This window comes from Mustela erminea, chromosome 14 (genome assembly GCF_009829155.1).
Source record: "Mustela erminea isolate mMusErm1 chromosome 14, mMusErm1.Pri, whole genome shotgun sequence".
Classification (NCBI taxonomy): Eukaryota; Metazoa; Chordata; class Mammalia; order Carnivora; family Mustelidae; genus Mustela; species Mustela erminea.
Window position 1 is genome coordinate 60,756,889 of NC_045627.1, and position 18,779 is coordinate 60,775,667.

General features: G+C 44.8%; 1 protein-coding gene across 13 annotated transcripts in view; it reads right to left on the reverse strand.

The window, feature by feature from the left end:
- BLNK (B cell linker) overlaps positions 1-18,779 on the reverse strand; it is a 112,448-nt gene that overhangs the window by 73,586 nt on the left and 20,083 nt on the right. For 2 of the 13 annotated variants that reach the window (XM_032311718.1, XM_032311713.1), the window contains exon 1: positions 16,099-16,355. The exons of 2 other annotated variants lie outside the window; for them this stretch is intronic. In XM_032311718.1, coding sequence (XP_032167609.1) covers positions 16,099-16,145 — 47 coding nt within the window. In that variant the 5' untranslated portion in view covers positions 16,146-16,355. Of the gene's footprint in view, positions 1-16,098; positions 16,362-18,779 lie in introns of those variants that run through there. 9 more of the 13 variants (XM_032311714.1, XM_032311716.1, XR_004278437.1 and 6 more) reach the window with 8 other exon arrangements.

The following is an 18,779-nucleotide window of genomic DNA, read 5'->3' on the forward strand; positions in this document are numbered from 1 at the left end:
TGTTTCTGGGGGCCTTGGATTAGGGGGTTGGGCCCAAGGGGCAGGAGAGAGTCCCTCTCCGCTTCCTGCCCGTTCCTTCAAAGCCAGGTTACTCTCTGAAACAGTTTTCTCAAGGATGGCCTGAAGACTACGCCACACTAGCACCTGTAAATGAAGATATTTACCTCTCAGGGTTGCTGTGAAGAGAATAGATAATAAATGTAAAGTGCTTGCCCACGCAGGCCATTTCAATTCATCGGGTCTTTTCAGTTCACTGTAGCGTCTCTTCTTGCAGAAGACCCCGGGGGACTGGTTTGGACCAGGAACAAAACTCCTTTCAGTGATGTGTGCTAGGGAGGGGAAGGGGGAGCCTTCCCACCGGGATTGATCTCAAGGCCCAAAGGTGCTCCAGGACTGGGTTTGATTATGGGGTGTCTCTGTTATTGTTGTTGTTTTGTGGGTTTTGGGGGGGAGGGTGATGGGTGGTGGCGGGAAGGGTTGGCTGAGAACAGCCCCCAGCCTGGCATGGCTGATTGGTACCAACATGTGAGACTCACCCACTAATCACAGTTCTGCATATAACAGGGTATTTATGGGCCCTGACATGGGTGGCATTTTGATCTCTAACCTACAAAAATACCTTTGCAAAAAGATGAATTATTTTTGGGGTTCTTAGGCTGCCTTTAGTACTAACAAATGCTTCCATATACTCAGCTGTATTCAAGGGTAAGAAGAGAGCATTTTAATCAAAAGTACTGTGCTTGCCAAAAAATTAAATTAAATTAAATTAAAAACAAAAATTCAGATTGCTGGACCCTCAACCATCTCAATGAAATAAAAATCCCAGGTGGGGCCCAGCAATCTGCATTTTACAAACTTCTAGGGACTGATGATTCTCATGCACACAGGAGGCTGAGAACCTTTATTAAAAGAAGTAAAGCGGGTTTATCTGCTTCTAGGCCAGGCTTAATTGCAAAGAGCATAAGAGAAATCCCCCCCTCCCCGCCCCCAACCTCCAAGGAATTTTCCCACCTGACTCCTTGCCTGAAATATCTTTACTCCATAATGGGATGCTGAAGGCTTACACAGACACTCTCTCTCCCCAGGAAACTACCATACGCAAATAGGAGTTTTAGTCAGTGGTGTGATGTCTGCTCTTAATAGGAAGAGAGAGCAGAAAGAATGAGCCATGGGTGCTGACGACCAGGTTTTTACCTTCGTGGATGCTCAGATCAATACAAATCTGACACAGAGTTACTTTCTATCTGTCTGCCTGGCAACCCCGGCATTAGAGTGGGGACTCCAGCTCTAAGAGCTGAACACAAACAGCCCAGCCCTTTTCACTGAGTATTTTTTGAATTGAAGGTCAGAGATTACATCAATGGGCAGTGTCTATACATCTTCTTCTTGGAGGATGATGAGGAGGAGGAGAGCGTCTTGATTTTGGCTACACATTAGAGTCAGTTAGGGTGCTTTTAATACTCTTCATACCCAAACCTCCCCCCGCCCCATGGTGGTTGGCTCTCAGGTGATTCTGATGTGGCCAAGGTCGAGAACCCCTGGCAGTGTTATCATTTGTAGATTGTGCAGGGAAGATGCACCAGCTAAGACAGCATGAGGAGAGGAATCCACAGATGCTGACTGCCCTTCAGAAAGATGTCTGCAGGCTGAGAGCAGCCCCAGGATGTGGAAGGACAGAACAGATGCAGGAAGGGTAGACTGGTGGACTGGATGCAAGGCTCCATCAGCACCAAAGGACAACTGGGAAGGCAGCTGCACATGGATAGTTTGGCCAAATCACCGAAAACTATACCTTTCCAATAATTTTTATTAAACACAGGAGATGACTTAAAGGGTGGTACTATCTCCAAGAAGTCTGTTTTTTGAAATTTATTAGAAAAAAAAATAAAAGGATCAGAAAACATCTTGCTTTCCTTTTAGCTCCTTAATACATTCACAGAGGATTGTGAAAGGCAGGTTTTAGAGGGTTTTTGCACTTCCATCTCTCCAGGAAAGGTGGAATGCAAAGCCGTGTTCATCAGAGGAAAATCCTTGCTTAATCTGGATTTAGGAATGGATTAAAGGAGGGTCTCAGGACAAAAGAGACTCTTTGCAAACAAAAACAGCAGATAAACCCTTCCTTCTTCCTCTCCAAATCTTAACCACGGATGGGGCTGGAGTTTTATGTTTTCAGTATCAGTGGGGCTGGTCCTCTGTGTGTGAGGGCTTGTCGGGGCCCTTCTCAGTTCCCATTCCTAAACCCCAGCTTGCACCAGGCCACACCCTCCTCAAGAGCCTGCAGAAGCTCCTTGGATCTCGGGAATGAATAATCCTGCCCTTTTCTGTTGCCTCAAAGTTACTCACTCATTGGGAGCTCCTGGCACCCTACTGATGGCTGGCTCTTTCCTGTGAATTAGCTACATCTACTTGGTTTGGTACCTTAGAAATCTGTGCTCTCCTCACAATGGGCCAGTACCTCCAAAATATATGTTCCTAAAATCATTCTGGAGTAGCAATCTCTCTAACATTTTTTTTTTATATACATATAGAAGAGAAGAAAACATCTGCTCTCTTAACTACTGTACACAATGAATGAATTTTTAAAAACATAACCATCATCATCAGGTCTGCTGATCCTTTGTCTTTCTCCTTTCTAAGCTGTTTAAATGATCTATCATTGACTCAGAATTTCTTCTTAGGATGCTACTCATCGTTTCTATAGTACATTTTACTTTTTTGCTGTTAAAATTTCAACACAAGCATATTATAAAAAGTTGAAGGCTTCTGATAAGGAAGAGAATAAGAAGACAACAGAATTTATAATCTGGTACCCTTGGATCCTCAGGCTTGAAACCTCTGGGCTTTTTTTGGACCCTTTTGTTTCTGTCTGACTGTTCATCTCCCATCATCAGTTGTATCAGTTCACCTCTAGATGACCTTATCTGTCTCTGTCTCTTCATGCCTGCCCCTGCGGTCACAGCCACTGTGATCCCGTGGCAACGATGATGCCCGTGGCTGCCCCACTGGTCTCCCTCCATTTCTCCCTTCCTCTAAATGCATTTTCTTAAATTGCCCTTATTCATCATGGTGCCCCAAGATGCCCCACTTCAAGGTCTCCCCAATTCCCGCATGATAAAGTATGAACTCATTTGCTTGGCATTCAAAGGCCTTCACAATTTGGACGCAACCAGCCATTTTTACACCTAATTAACCCAATGCTATGAACCCACAATTGTTCTCATTCCATCCCCTCAGCCCAAGGCCCAGCTTAAGGGGCTCCTTCCCCCTTCCAGATAATTTCTTGGGCACAGGAAGGAGGCCGTGTAGGACCGGAGTCCAAAGGGGTGGATTCTACTCCAGTTGCTGCTGATTCCTGGCTGTGCCCATCACAGCAATTCTTGCTGTCACTCAGTGCCTCATTTTCTCTTGTAAACTGAGATGACCAGATTACATGGATGCCCAGGTCTTCCACAGCTCTGTATTCTATTTCTATATATGCTGGATTTATAACACTTCTGGCATCATGGGTGCTATATTTAGATTTGTAAATTCAGCAGCCCAGCGGGCTTCTTCCTTCTAGAAAGTGAGTCCGAGCTGGAGATGGCACAGAAGTTTTGGCAGCCCCTTCCATGGTAGAGGAAGCCTCCCAAGGCTGAGTTAGCACTCCTGCCCCATTTCACAAATGGGCCCAGAGAGATCATGATACTTGTTTCAGACTACATAGCTTGGGAACCCTGACTCCTAGGTTTGCCTATCATTAAGGTAGTCACAGTTATTGGGCAGTGGAAGAGACTTTAGGAATATTCTGGGTCAATCCCCTCTTGTTATAAGGGAGGAAACTAAGTTCTAAGAGAAATGTTGCCTTGCCCCAAGATTGATTAGCTAAAGATTCCCCCAGTTCTTTCCATCACACCCTGTTCCCCTTCCCTTTCCACACACTGCTTGAGGGTCCTGCTGGAGGCTCAGCTTTTCCATGGCAGAGACTGTTCTACCTTCTTGGGCCATAGCGCACAACCCATGGTTACAGTCCCAGCCTGGGAAGCCGTGTAGGTGGTCAGACTCCACAATGGCAGGAGAAGCCAGTGTTTAGTGAGCATGTGTTATGTGCCAGGTGCTTTGCATGCACTACCTCAGTTAACCCTCACAATGCTGTGACTTAGGTACTTTTATTATCCTCATTGTTTACTGTGATGAAAAAATAAAATGTATCATCTTAATTACCTCTAAGTGTCTAGATCCCCAGTGTATTCACATACACATTGTATATTCACATTGCTGTGATGATCTCAGTTTTTGTAAGTGAGAAAATATTTGCTCAGAGAAGTTAAGTAATTTGCCCCAGGTCCTACACTTAGTAAATGAGAGCTGGGATTCAAACCAGGGCTTTTGACCCCAGGGCCCATGCTCCCACCCAGCCCTGGATAACCTGTGCTGGCTGATTTCAGCCTGATGCCTTCCCCGGGCAGGTGACGGGCTACAGCGTGCCTCTTTGGGCACTTCTGTCTCTCTGTCCCTAGAGAATGAAATGCCAACTGAATATTACCCCCACCTTAAAAGACCACCAGAGATGTGAGTCAAAGCCAAGCAGCAAGGGTTGTTTATTACAGGTTCGAACCTGGACCTCTGTGCCGCTCGTTGCAAGAAGAACTCTAATTCTGCTACCAATGAAGCAGATTTTACTGGGGACACATGTGCCCCACTACTGCCCTACTGCTGGTCCCCAAGAGCTGACTTGTTGCCAGAGGGCAACACAGGCTCCTAGGGATCTTTTCTGTCTTTAGGGAGGGGCAGAGAACAAAGAGGAAGGGAAAGAGTAGTGCAGACAGGTTAGGGGAGGGTGGGAATGTGGTCGGGGGCCCTCTGGGGTCTGGGACCTGTCGAGAAGCAGAGTGCCTGGACTCATGGAGAGAGACCTGAACACCATGTCCCCATGCATTCCTTCTTAGCACCCTAGTCAGAATCAACTAGGAGCCCTGGAGTGGAGTACTGCGTGCCCCTGCCTGTGAGCACCTCACTGTCAGACTTCTTAACTGCCCATTAACTAGAGAAAGTAACTTCAAGTTTTCCCAAACACTCTACCATCTCTTTCCTTCTTTTTCCTACAGAGATCTGCAAGTATTTTGTCGTTGTCTTTGGCATGTCTGAACTGCTGGTCTGGGTTATAAGCAGACACAAACTGGGCTGACTCGGCATAAGCAGGAGTAGGGATGATCCTACTGATACCCTGAATCCTTAAAAAAAAAAAAAAATCCTGGCACTCTCTCTTCTATCAGAGACAGCTAGGCGTGGGATGCCGCATCCTGAGAGTGCTGAGATGGCATAGAAAAGATGCTAAACTAGTTTTAAAAAGTTCTTAGAAGATTTTCCACTTAGTGTGACAGTAGAATCTGTCACAGCTCTTCCCTCTCCCTGGTTTTCGGGGCCTCCAAGGATGCAGCCCTTTCCTTCCTCTGGGCCTCGAGGCAGACTTGCTGGTCCCTGCGCTCAGCCAGTCGTGGAGCAGGGAGGGGTTAAGTAAAGTGAGATTTCTTTCCCAAAATGATACACAAGCAAATTACAAAACCCCCAAAAGTTCCAGGAGGCTCCTGTATCCACAGATGACAGACTATCAGTTTGGGAGAGTCCCCAGAGGTCATGTTATTTAATCCTGTCATGGTGCTCAACTTTGGTACGCTCTTGGTTCTAACACAGCATACGCGGTGGAAATTTTGCTATGTTCATGGTCTCTCCTTCACCAGCATGAAAATTACCATGTGGGACTGATGACTCCCAAACAATAAATTTGTAAGACGATATGATGCGTAATTTTAATCACGATTCAGAAAATGCTGAAAAGGTAAGCCTACGTGATACTAGAGAAGGAATGTGTTTTTCAGAATTTGAGCTTGTGGGGCACCTGGGTTGCTCAGTGGGTTAAAGACTCTGCTTTCGACTCAGGTCATGCTCTCAGGGTCCTGGGATCGAGCCCCATGTCAGACTCTCTGCTCAGAGGGAGCTTGCTTCCTACTGCCCGCACCCCTCCCCCGCCTCTCTGCCTACTTGTGATCTCTGTCGAGTAAATAAATAAAATTAAAAAAAAAATAGAATTTGGGCTTGTTCCTTTAAAGATCAACCTTAATGGGGGGAAAAATGCATGTCTACGTGGTAGAATATAATATTGCCACCCACTTTTCTGGGCATCCATTTCAATAGCTAAAAGCAACGATATTTTCAGGGAGTAAAGAGTGATTTTGAGGAACAGTATTTCCAATACCTTGAAAAAATTACTCAGTTAAGCTCATTTCACTGAGATCTGAGTAAAAAGAGATATTGGGGACTATCAGGTATAGGGATTGAAGTGGAAAGAATCATTGCAATTTTTAAAAACCATCCAGAAATGCTTATTCATAATACATTAAAAAACACTTTGAAACCGTATCTAATTTGTCAAACAAAAATATGATCGTGGGTCCCCGAAATATAATATTTTATGGTAGGTATGGGAAATAACTTCATTATCAGTTTTCTTATTGCAATAAGATACACCTAATGTAAAATTCACCATTTCAGCCACTTCAAAGTGTATAAGGCAGCAACCTTCAGGAAGTTCACAACACTCACAACCACCATCACTGTCTAGTTGCCAAAGGTTTGCATCACCCCAAAAGGAAACCTCATGCATGTAAAATGGTCAGTAGCAGCTTCTTTATTTTCTTTTCTTTTTTTTGTTTTTTAAAGATTTTATTTATTTGTCAGAAAGAGAGCGAGCACACAAGCAGGGGGAGTGGTGGGCAGAGAGGCAGAGGGAAAAACAAGCTCCTTGCTCAGCAGGACTCAATCCCAGGACCCTGGGATCACGACCTGAGCGGAAGGCAGATGCTAAACAGACTGAGCCACCCAGATGCCCCTCATTAGCAGTTTCAAAGCAGATTTTCCCGTATTGTATTTGGAGGTATTTGCCTAAATTGCTCTTGTTTTAATCATGCCTGAGAGGCTGTTTTCAGCATTCATCAGGTATATTAAGCCCAGTCGTCTGTAACTAGTTTGCAAATGTGATCATTTTTTAATATGGAGATGACAGGAAATGAAAAGACCTTCTATTGCAAAGAAAAAGAAAAAAAAAGAACTTTGACCCTCAAAAGGCTGTAAAGACAGTATAAAAGGCAAAATAGTCAGACATCAAGGTGCCAGTTTTTCAAGGATTTTGTATTATATTTGGCATTTTCTTTTTGAAAGTATATTTCTCCTGTTTGTATTTTACTCTATCACAGTGATTTGCACTAGAATAAAATGACTGTCTCCTTCCTGTGGGGGATTGACTGTGCACATTCCGCACGTCTCACGTGCTTAAGAGATGATTTGTCTACCTTCAGCTTTTTATACTTTGAACTTAGTGAAGTTAAAAAGTCAATAACAAAAACAACAAATTGGATGGGGAGGAACACTTCTTTCCACCTTTGAGCTCAGGTCTGCACCCTCCAGGGAGCACTCTTAGCCACAGACCTCCAGCCCCAGCTCCCTTGGTTTAGCGATGGTCTCCCTCCTCTGACCTTTCCCCTCCTTATCGCCAGTTTCTTCTTGAACAGTGCTCCTTTCTCTCAGCCCAGCAACTGCTGGCCGAGCCACCTCTGTGTGGGAGAGAAGAGCCCAGCAATCTGCCCTCCAGCCGCAGGGACGCTGGGGACAGACACTGCCTTTATGCCTTGGACTATGACCCTTAGTGAGGTTTAATTTTGAACCACGACTCTGAGACACACTGCCTTATCCCACGTGGATGCCTCTCTAATGAAACAATTTGGGGGAAGGAAGCATCCACTGAGCTCTTCCCCTCTGTCTAATACATTCCCTGCTTCAACACCCCTATTATGTTACATATTGTTTTAATAATATAGGATATTATTTTCCAGATGGAAAAGCTGAGGTGAAAAGGGATTAAGTGACCTTCTCAAAGACCATGAGGTAGGAAGTACAGAGAAGTATTCTAACCCAGGCTTGCCTGACTTCAAAGATCATCTTTCCAGTACAGCAAAAACACCTTTCTGAGCCCTTCTTCAATTATACCACACTAGTCCTCTATGCTCAGTCTATGTGTAAGACCAACTCCTCTCTTTATAATTACAACTCGCTCTCAGATGACATAAACTATTGTGGGAGCGTTCTTTGAAAAACACGTATCCGTAGACACCAGACGTGCTTGGGTCAGCATGGAATTCAAGTCTGGACTGGGAAACACATCAAAGCCTGAAATCCTGATGGGCATGGCTCTGCGGGGCTTCACTGGTGTTTCTCACCAGCAAATTAGTTGCCTTTTAGTTTAAAAAAAAAATGCCTAGGGAAAATATAGAATATACACTAAGCTAGACTGAGCTGATTGGCCAGTAAGTGACACAGGGTTAATAAATCGGGGGGGGGGGGTGGTGGTGGTGGATACTCTCCCCTCTCCTCCCAGGCAAACAGGGAGATGTGGTTCTAGAGTGGGCTCTGTTGGTGTGGGCTTGGATAGGAACTTCCCCTCTCTGGACCTTAGCCTTCTTGCCTCCAAAATAAAGGAGCTAAAGAGAAGGCCTCTCAGGTCCTTGCCAGGAAACCTCTGTGATCTGGGCAGGAACTTCCCCACTGATGTCTGTGTCCTTCCTTTGAGCAGGGAGAGCAGACTCAGGGAACCTATGGCCAGCACTGGCTGCCTTATTTCTAGGGCCCAGTGTAAAATGAAAAGGCAGGGCCCCTTGTCCAAAATTATTAAGACTTATAGGACAGCAAGAGCAGAGCGTTCAACCAAGTAGGGGGCTCTGGGAGCATGGGTCCTGTGTGGCTGCATGACCACCCTTCTCAGGAGCTCAGGGATCTTGGCTGCACGCCCCCTCTATGGCTCCATGGGCATAAAACTGAAAGCTAGCTTGCTGGGAGACAAGGATACCCCTGGGGTGATGCGATCCTTTCTCAGGAAAGTGGCCACACCAGAGAGGTGTGGCTCATCAAGGAGAAGCAACCTACTCCATAAGCTGCTCCTTTCTGGCTTTTGAGTTCAGAGAGCGCTGAAACCAAGGCCTGCGGGACTGGGGAAATGGCCTCCTTGGGGGTCTAGACCAGAGTGCTGTTGAAGGGTTGGAAAAACATCCAGTCGAAAATAAGCCTGCAGGTGGAGATGCCCACACACACCCTTTCAAAAAGGAAGGTGAGGCAGGACTGGCAGGAGGATGTGGGTCCAGCCCAGAGGGGCAGGGACTTGCAGGAGCTCCGTGGGAGCAGCCATCCCTCAGATGGAGAACAAGGTACAGGCTGGAAACGTAGACTAGCCTGCTCGTGGATGTGTGTAGAACCGTGGAGAAGAACACTCGGGCCAATAGGGAGGCTCATGCACACACAGAAACTATGGATCTGAGGTAGGGCTCCCTGACAGAGGGTTTGCACTGCCGGCCGTGTGTGCTCTAGCATCAGAGTGCAGCACAAAAACCCCTCCTTGCAGAGTGCTGGGAGCCTTGAAGCCCGGGGACCCAGAAGCCTGCAAGTCAGGCTCCCACTTCAGGGTTCACCACTCCATTGATCTGGAGGCGAGACTCACACAAGGGCTGGAAATCTATCCAATCAGCAGGTGGGGCCCACTTCTGGAGCAACAGATGTGCCATCCTCTGAACCTCTGATCCTGTGCTAGACCCTGGGGGCCCTGGGACTCCAGCAAGTACGTGCAGTGAGAATACTAAAGCTGTCTAAGGCTTAGACATCAACAACCCTGAGCGAATAGAGAGACACAGGATCACGTGAAAGAAGCAGAATGATTCCCAAGTCAGTGAGATTTAAGGAGGGGGTGCTGGCAGATGGGAAGGACAAAGCAAGAGAAACAATGCATACACTAGTCTACAGAGACAGAGTCTAGTTAAGCTGACTCACATGGTTTCCTTGGCTATAGGGGACAAGGGCATTGCTGCCCCTTTGGCGCAGAAGCAGGATCTAGGGTTACCCAGGAACCTTGAGCATCTGACATTATCACATACAGCAGCCCCATGCCAGTCTGGACCTCTCCCAAACATAGCCTCTCACTGTTCTCAATAGCATAAGAGAATTAGGCAAACTGTTCACCTCTGGAAAAGATCAACATGAACTTAAAGAATTGTGGGAGGCGGGATATAGGATAAATTTACAATAGAGCTGGCATAAACTCTTTTTTTTGAGGAGTTGCCTCTTCAACACCCAAACAACACAAAATATGCACCAGTGGCCCCAGGGAGAGACCAGGCAGGAAAGGATGAACACTGCAGCAGCAGCAGAACCTATCATAGGTGATGGCAGAGTTATTCCGATCCCTGTCACACAGACTCCATGGCAGGATCTTCACATGGGACTGAGAAGACGTTAAGGGGTGGACAGATACAGATCATCTCCCCCAACCCCTCGATCTTTTATCCCATAATGCTCTGTCCATGGACCTCAGGACAACACATTCTGCTCTAGGACAAGCATAGCATATTCACCTCTGCCCAGAGTTTGGCCATAGGATCAGATCCATAAGCCCCTGGACAGCCTAACAGCTATGTTATCACTTAATTTGCTTTTTACCCCAACTCTAAGGATCTCCACTCATGGTGTACCCAGTCTGGTTACAGAGGTAGAAACACAGACTATTCCAAGATGACCATATGTCTGGAGATCTTTCCTGCTCTCATTTCTGTACCAAGGAGAGAAAAACATATATCCAAGTCGTTCACATAGTTTATGGAATCTAGTTTCGCTTGACACTAATTTAAAACAAAACAAAACAAAAACCCAACTCATTGAAATATAGGCCCAACACCTCAAGCCCTTCTCCTTGGCAACACCTTACCCAAACCATCCCAGATAGAGGAAAATCAGCCCAGTGAGCAGAGGCCCATCAATTGCAAAGATATATATTACATATTTTAAACATCAACTACATACTGTCTTTGTAAGAACGTATAAATGAAGAAGTGCTTCCAGTTCCAGACAGAATTCATTTACTTGGTCTGAATCAGTTTCTCAATAGTAGCACTAGAGGTTTGGGGACAGGTAGTTCTTTGCTGTGAGCACTGCTCTGTAAATGCAAGATGTTCACCAGCACCCTTGGTGTCTACCTCCTCAGTGCCAGTAGCACCCCCCTCCCCAATGGTGATATTCTACTATCCTCCGGAGGGCAAAAGTGCCCCTGGTGGGAAGCACTGATCTAAATGATGCAGCCATGCTTTTGGGGAGGGCAGCAGAAGCATGCTTCTAGGGGGTTACTAATAATCATAGAGAGCTCTGTTTCCCTGCAGCAAGCTATCATTCCATTTTTCTTTTTTTTTTTTTTTAAAGATTATTTATTGACTATTGATTTGACAGAGAGAGAGAGAGAGAGAGCACACAACTAGGAGGGAGCAGCAGGCAGAGAGGGAGAAGCAGGCTCCCTGCTGAGCAAAGATTCCGATGTGAGACTCAATCCCAGGACCCTGGGATCACAACCTGAGCCAAATGAAGACAGATGCTTAACCAACTGAGCCACCCAGACATCCTCATTCAATTTTTCTTATTCATATTCTTTGACAAGCTTAGATTCTTTGCTGCCACTGCATGAGGGCAATACTAATATCCTCTCTGAAAATGAGCCAAACAGTAGACTTTCCACCAAACAGACAAGATTGGTCCTCTGTGGGGGAAAATCAAGAGACTATATGTAAATGTGTGCCCTGAAGCGTCTGGTACCAGCCGAGACTCCTCTAATCCACTGATGTAGGAGGCCTGGCTGCAACATAATCGTGGTTCGGTTCTTAAAAGCCTAGTTAAGGGGCACCTAGGTGGCTCAGTGGGTTAAAGCCTCTACCTTCGGCTCAGGTCATGATCCCAGGGTCCTGGGATGGAGCCCCGCATCGGGCTCTCTGCAGAGCCTGCTTCCTCCTCTCTCTGCCTGCCTCCCTGCCTGCTTGTGATCTCTCTCTCTGTCAAATAAATAAAATCTTAAAAACAAAACAAAACAAAAAACCTAGTTAAATGTATCGCAGCCCACTGGGAGGCCAATTGCATGAAAAGAATGGAGTCATTCAGCTATAGCACACAGGCAACCACTGGATTCAGGAGAGAGAGTGCCTTGGATGTGTGGACTCTAACTTAGGGTTTTCCTGGCACAACCATGCCCAGCATGGGTGAGGTAAAGGGCCTTGAGTTTTCTTAGCCAATGATCCTGAAAGCTACAAACACTAAACAAATTCTAGTAATGTGATTCCAGTCAGCTTGCCCACAAGGAGAAAGAGGTCTTACTTGAGGATTCCATTCACTGGAGTGACACAGGGTGTCCCAGTTGAGGAGATTCTCAGCTGACATAAGGCAGGGGAGCAGTGTGAAGAGAAGTACTTCCTGGAAAGTCTGTCTTATTTCTACCATTAGATCCTGTGCCTTCTTTTCACCCTCCCACATCAGCACTGGCCTCTGCCCTAAACTTACAAAGAATGAGAAGAGATATGCTCCCAGACAAATAGATATTCAAGAGTTGCTCCATGAGCCCCTGGGCAGCTTCCTGCTTTGCTCGCCATTCCAGTTAAAGGGGGTTGGAGCCATTACCATGAGTCAGAAGAGAGACACCAAATGGTCACTCATGATGTATGGGTTGATACTGGTTATTGCGTTTCCTATTTATATTTACTTGTTATACTGACCGTGAGGCAAATTTCATTCTGGGCCCTTCAACCTGGTCTTCATAATGAGCCTGCAAGGAAGGCATCTCTAGTTTCATTTGACAGTCGAGGAAACTGAAGCTTATAGAAGCTGAGTGACTTCCTCCGGACCCAAAGCTACTAACTGGCCATAGAAATTCGACCCTTTGGGACTCCAACTGCATTGTCCTTCTAAATATATCACAGCAACTTTCTAGGTGACTTCATTGGCTGCTGTCTAGTTGTATTCTCTGGCCCCATTGTTTAGGAATGGATAGCTTCCAGAGACTGATGATTCAATCAGGAAATATTTCCTGGGGGTCTTGGGATAAAAGTGGCCCATCTCTAAACAGTGGGGTCAGAGAATGATCTTCATGTCTGAAGGATCACACAGGATTAGAATAGATAAGGCTTTGGAAATTGGTCCAAACTCCTCATTTGAAGATGGGGGACACAGCGGAGATAAGGACCTATCCAGGATAATGTGATAGAAAAGCCATATGTAGACTATATGGAAGCAACATAAAAGAAAAGAATAGACTACAGGGTGCGGTAGGTGAATGGAGGTGCAGACAGGGATGAACCAGGGTTAGGGCTGATAATGATACCACTGACAGAAACAGGGAATATCAGAGATGGAGCTAGGGCTGAAAGGTGAAAAGAAGGTGAATTTTTTTTTTTTAAGTAATTTCTACACCCAAACATGGGACTCAAACTCACACCCCTGAGATCAAGAGTCATATGCTCTACCCCTGGAACCAGCCAGACACCTCAGAGAATTTATTTTTGAAGAACTGAATTTGAAAAATCAAGTAACTGGAAATTCCAACAGAGGATTCCAAGACCTGAGAAGAGAAGTCACGTCCCAGAGCCTGTGAAATTAGATCTCCAAGCATCCTATCTGTGAGACCTACACCCCCAAGACAGGGCCCTGCTGTGCTCCACAGTTGTGTTAGCCACTTAGAATAAGGCGGAGGAGGGGTGTTCATCATGTCTACAGTCCTTGCAAAGCTGAATGCCACAGGTATCACAATCAATAAGTAACATAACCAAAAGAACTAAAAAGAAGAACTAAAATGAACATAAACTTTTCAAGGATCAATGTTTAGGATATCAGTTGTATATCTACAGAATTAATAAGAAAGAATAACAATGATATTAATGACTACAATTTTTAAGCTAATAATTATTACTATAGCAGAATCACGATGTATCCTTGATGGACACTCACTATCTCTCTATTTTTGTGGCTAAAAATTTAAGCAAATCCTCATAAATTTTGATAGGTTCTAAGGATATAAACACAGCTCTTCACTTCTACTAGCACCTGGTGCCAAATAACTGCAGTTGGGCAACCTCCTTCTGAACTGGCGTTAACTGGTCAGAACAGAGGACGCAAACCAGAGGGATCAAGGACTTCATTTCCCTATTCCACACCATCCCATCTAATTACAAAAAAGATTTAAGATGGTGCTTCAAGTCCATTGTGTTTACAATTTCATTTCTTTGAAAAGTTCCACGTCAACAGTGCACATTTTACCAAAACAGGCCAATTCTGTAAGGACAACTGAGCAACCAAGTGGAAAAAAAAAAGTTCCTTCTGCCTAAGCAGATGAATGTGGTATATGATTATCCACAATATAATTTTGGTTTCCTACCCTATCATCTATAGTTGCATCTTGCCTACTAACCACTCTGTGATTAAGCTGGACTTTGTCCACAAGGGGTTGGTCAGGGGTGGGGGCTGGGGGGAAGATCATAAAGTGATTCAAGTTCTATTGCATTTCTTTATTTAAATTCCCATTTGGACTTCCTAAAAGGGGAAGGCTTCCTATAGCTCTAGGTTATGGAATGTTTGGAAAGGATTGTTTAAAACCCCCTTACTCATTTGAGAGAAGTCATAATATCCATGCCTTGTTATTTGCTTTGGCATGTCTTTCCTACTGCTCCTTTCCTTTCCCTTCTCACTGGTGTGTCCCAAATCTAGGCCTGTAATGCCAAATGCCTGCATTACAGAGTTTCTCTGCCCCCAGCTCCCTGCCCCTCTAGTCAAGCCATCCTCTCACCCTTTAGAAAGCTTGCTGGCATGACATCTCTAACCCTGTAAACCATTCTCTGACCCCCCACATGGATAGAGCCCGCACCGTCCTTTGTGAGCCAGCCCTACCCTACACATCCTACCTTATCACGGCCTTTTGGAGTTCTACTCCATAGTCTCTGTTGAAAAGAACACTTTCATCATCCCAACAATGAACTGAAATCAAGGCCAGCCCCAAGTGTCAGTTTCTCTATTTCCTTCCTCCCAGCTCATTGCTTTTCCTCCAATTCTCACAGACTTTTGTCTCACCCACCTCTCAGACCTAGCTCTAGAAGCATCTTCTCCATGAAACCTTTCCCAGCTACTCCAATTCCTTTCTTATACTCATTCAGTCACTTATTACTTTCATTGATTCACATGCCCCCCTCCGATGAGGTGTAACGACTCCAGACCAAGGGAATGACTGAGGTGCCTGCTTGTCCCATCGGTGGTCACACCACAGCATTCACCAAGACACCCTTGAAATGGCTGACCTCGCCGACGGAGCCTTCCCATCCCAGATCAGCAGTTCATTTCAAACCACCATTTACCAAGCACCTACCAGGTACAAGACCCATATTCTCACTGTGAAGGGCAGTCCTGGTGCCAATTCCAGACTAATTTCTCTTACATTTTGCCGCAAAACATCTAATTCTCCAGCTCCTTATTATTTGTGAAAATGTACTTGCTACACGTGTCACATTCAGTCTTTCATAAGACTGAAGTTCAAATGGTAGTTGGAATATAAAACACTCATTGAACATTTAAAAGTTCCAGTCTCCATAAACTATGATGCTGTTACAATGAGACAGAAAGATTTTCAAAATCAAAATTTGGGACATGGTCTTTTCCATAGCTCAGAGGAGTTTTTTGATTCTTGTTCCTTGGGCCACTTCCAGTTTTTTCTTTCTAAGTGGCTTTTTATAGATAATTGTTATACTGACATAAGAACACTAGAAGAACAGACCTCATGTCCCCAAGCATTTGTGATGTACACCCACAAAATAAATAAGAGATAGTACAACTATAATGAACACAAATGGTTACAACGCTCCTTAAATTAAACATTCAATAGTAACCCACAATAAAATGGTTAAGGATTCAGATCAGACAAACTCTTCATTAGGCTAGTTTGTTGTATTCAGACTCTGAAAGCTCAGCCCTTGGCTTTTTATTTTTTTAACTGTCTTTCCAGAATTTTCTACCTTAACCATTCAATGGTAAAAGCCAGTTAGAATAAGCCCACTTGTTCCTACATATTTCTTTAAAAACTTAATCTACTTCCCTATAGCAATTGCCACCCACTGCCTTAAAACTAGCAAAGTATTCCAGGATTTCAGTATTTCTCAGATGCAGTAGGAGCATTTAAAAAAAAAAGAGAGAGAGAGAAGAAGAAGGAGAAGTATTAGATGAGGAAAATCTTACCTCAACTTCTGACTGGCAGGAACAGTTATTTTATTAAGCTTGTCCATTCTTCTTGTTAATTATGAGGGCCACGAATAACCATCAGTGGTCACGTCAGCAGTCTCTGGCCCTCCTAGGGAGAAGCATGGCACGCCTTTGATCTTAAGGGTCCCAGTCACTTGTGTCTGATTTCCGAGAGTGCAGGCTGCTGGCAAACACCCTACGCTAGGGAGAAGTAAAACTTGCTCGAGCACATAGTCAAGTTTCATGTTTCTACATAATCATGTGATCTGGGTAGCCAGCCAGCTTGGCTGATTACTCCACGTTGTGTAAACTTTAATAGTGAAACCTATTGGACATGCAAATTTCTTTGCAGCTGCTTTCTTTTATAACCAGATTTGTAACCAGACCAGGGCTGGCTTCTGGCTGGTCACTACTTCCTGTTGTCTCAAACACATATAGTCCTGTTTTCAGCAGGTGTCATTCTGTCCCCAGTACATTCCTGGGCTTAAAGGAAAGCAGAATAATCAATTCCATCAAAAGGTCTCTTTGGGACTTTCTGCTCATTTGCATAAATCCATGGATAAACGTTTCCACTTAAAGAACTGTGATACGGAAATGGCATTTCTGTACTGTCATTTAGAGAGCAGAAGGCAGTTTAAGGTCAGGGAGGAGGAAAATGAGAGGGATGGTTCCTTTTATGTCTGGGCACACGTCCCTGTGGCCAGAAAGAAAGCCCCGCTCACCTTTGTGAGGAAGGACACAGTAGAGACTCCAAGTCACCTCTCCTGTTACCCAAGGCTTGGCTGAAGATAGAGTAGGAAACGGGAGGCAGAGACAAAAGGAGAGGCCTGAAGTAGGTGGGGTAGGGGGAGGGATGAGGAGAAGGGGAAGGTGGGGGTGGGGAGGCAGCAGAGGCTCTGGCAGAGGTAGAAGTGGTAAATGAATTTCTTCCCCTCTTCTTGGATCAAAGAGAGGTTCTGTATTTCTCTAGGTCAGTCTGGATTATTCACATTCAGGTACTGGCTCTCAATTTCTAGTTAGACCAGATGGATGTTCAGGCACAGAATCTTCAGAGCTATTAGAGGGTGGGGCCCTTCTCCTTGGCCAAGCCACTGAATTGGCCAGGCCAGCGAGAGAGCAATCTTTCATGAGAAAAATGCAAGCACCTGCCCCTTCCAGTTGTTTATTTTCCCCAAACCAGAAGCTCAGTTTTCAACCCTGGATATCCTGGAGTGTGTCTGGAAGGAGTTCTAGAGCCTCACCCACCTGTCGCCATAGTTCTTAACTGGAAGAAACTAGTAGATGGGAAGGGTGAAGGGAAGGGTTACAATGTCATCAAGGATCAAGAAAATCAAGCCTCACTGAATGGGATGATGATAACCAACCTGTTTCTTCCAAATTACTGTAAAGTGCACACTGTCAGCCACTTGACTTTTCTCTCAACCAACAAATCTGCTTCACACCTGGACTGGCAACTTCTTATTTCCCCAGAGAAAAAGAGCAAGGGCAAGAGTTACACTTCTGCTTTTTCTTTTTACAGCCACTTCTTTCTTCTTTTTTACTGTATTTAGTCTGACATAATAAAAATGAGAGTCTGCTTTTCCAGACTGGACATTTTGCCAGTAGCAAAATGTATGGTGCGTAGTGTGACCGCCATAATGTTCCAGGTTGTCGCGACTGCTTGGCAGCTATAACCAGCTTCCCAAGAAGACTAGTGCAAGCCTGGAGATCGAGGATGCCAAGTCAGCTAAGGACTCATAAAAAGAGTGAAGCCACGTGACATGGTTTCCACAGCACATGGAGAACAACCTACCATAATAAACACTCTGTCTCAATTTACACAGCACAGTGGACATGAAAATTAATGTCTAGATGAACAGATGAAAAGTGGATTATCCCAACCTTAGAGAAAATTTGGAACTCTCTACACTGTTGATAAAATTCACATAGGTACAATCACTCTGGAAACAGGCTGGTAGCACTAAAGTAATTTGGGTCATAGACATAACAAAGCAGTACAAATATACCATGTACACCAAGGTCATGCGCAAATTGTTTTGGAAGCACCATTTCTAACAGAAAATTTAAAAACACTGGAAATAACCCAATTGCCCATCAACAGGAGAAAGAATACTTTAATTGTGGCATATTGATGCTATGGAGTCCTATTCAACAGTGACAATGAGTGAAGTGTAATTGCATCAGGACGGATAAATAACGAAAATAATTTGTGCAATAAAGGCAAGATAAAGAAGATCACACATCATGATTCCAGTTATAGTAAGGCTAAAGACATGTGAAAGTAACTAATACATTATTTAAGACACACACCCATATGGTCAGAGGGAGGGAATGATAAATGTAAAAATCAGGTGAGTGGTCATCAGGTGAGTGCTGGAGTAAAGGGGCACACAGGGCTTCAAAGGCAATGGTGGTGTCCTACTTCTTACGTTGAGTGGCAGGTATATAGATACCTACTGTAGGTATTAAACATTTAACAAAAATAAATAAAAGAAGATATGGTCTAGAATTTTGGGGCAAAGCCAGGACTGCCTAAGTCTCAGTTAGTCTATGAGATGCTGAGACTTGAGAGTAAGAAGACGCACTATACTGGAGCTTGGAGATGAGACCCCACCAACCCTAGTTTCTCTTGGGTCTTTCCTTGCATCTGTGAATGACGACAAACAACAACATGCTAC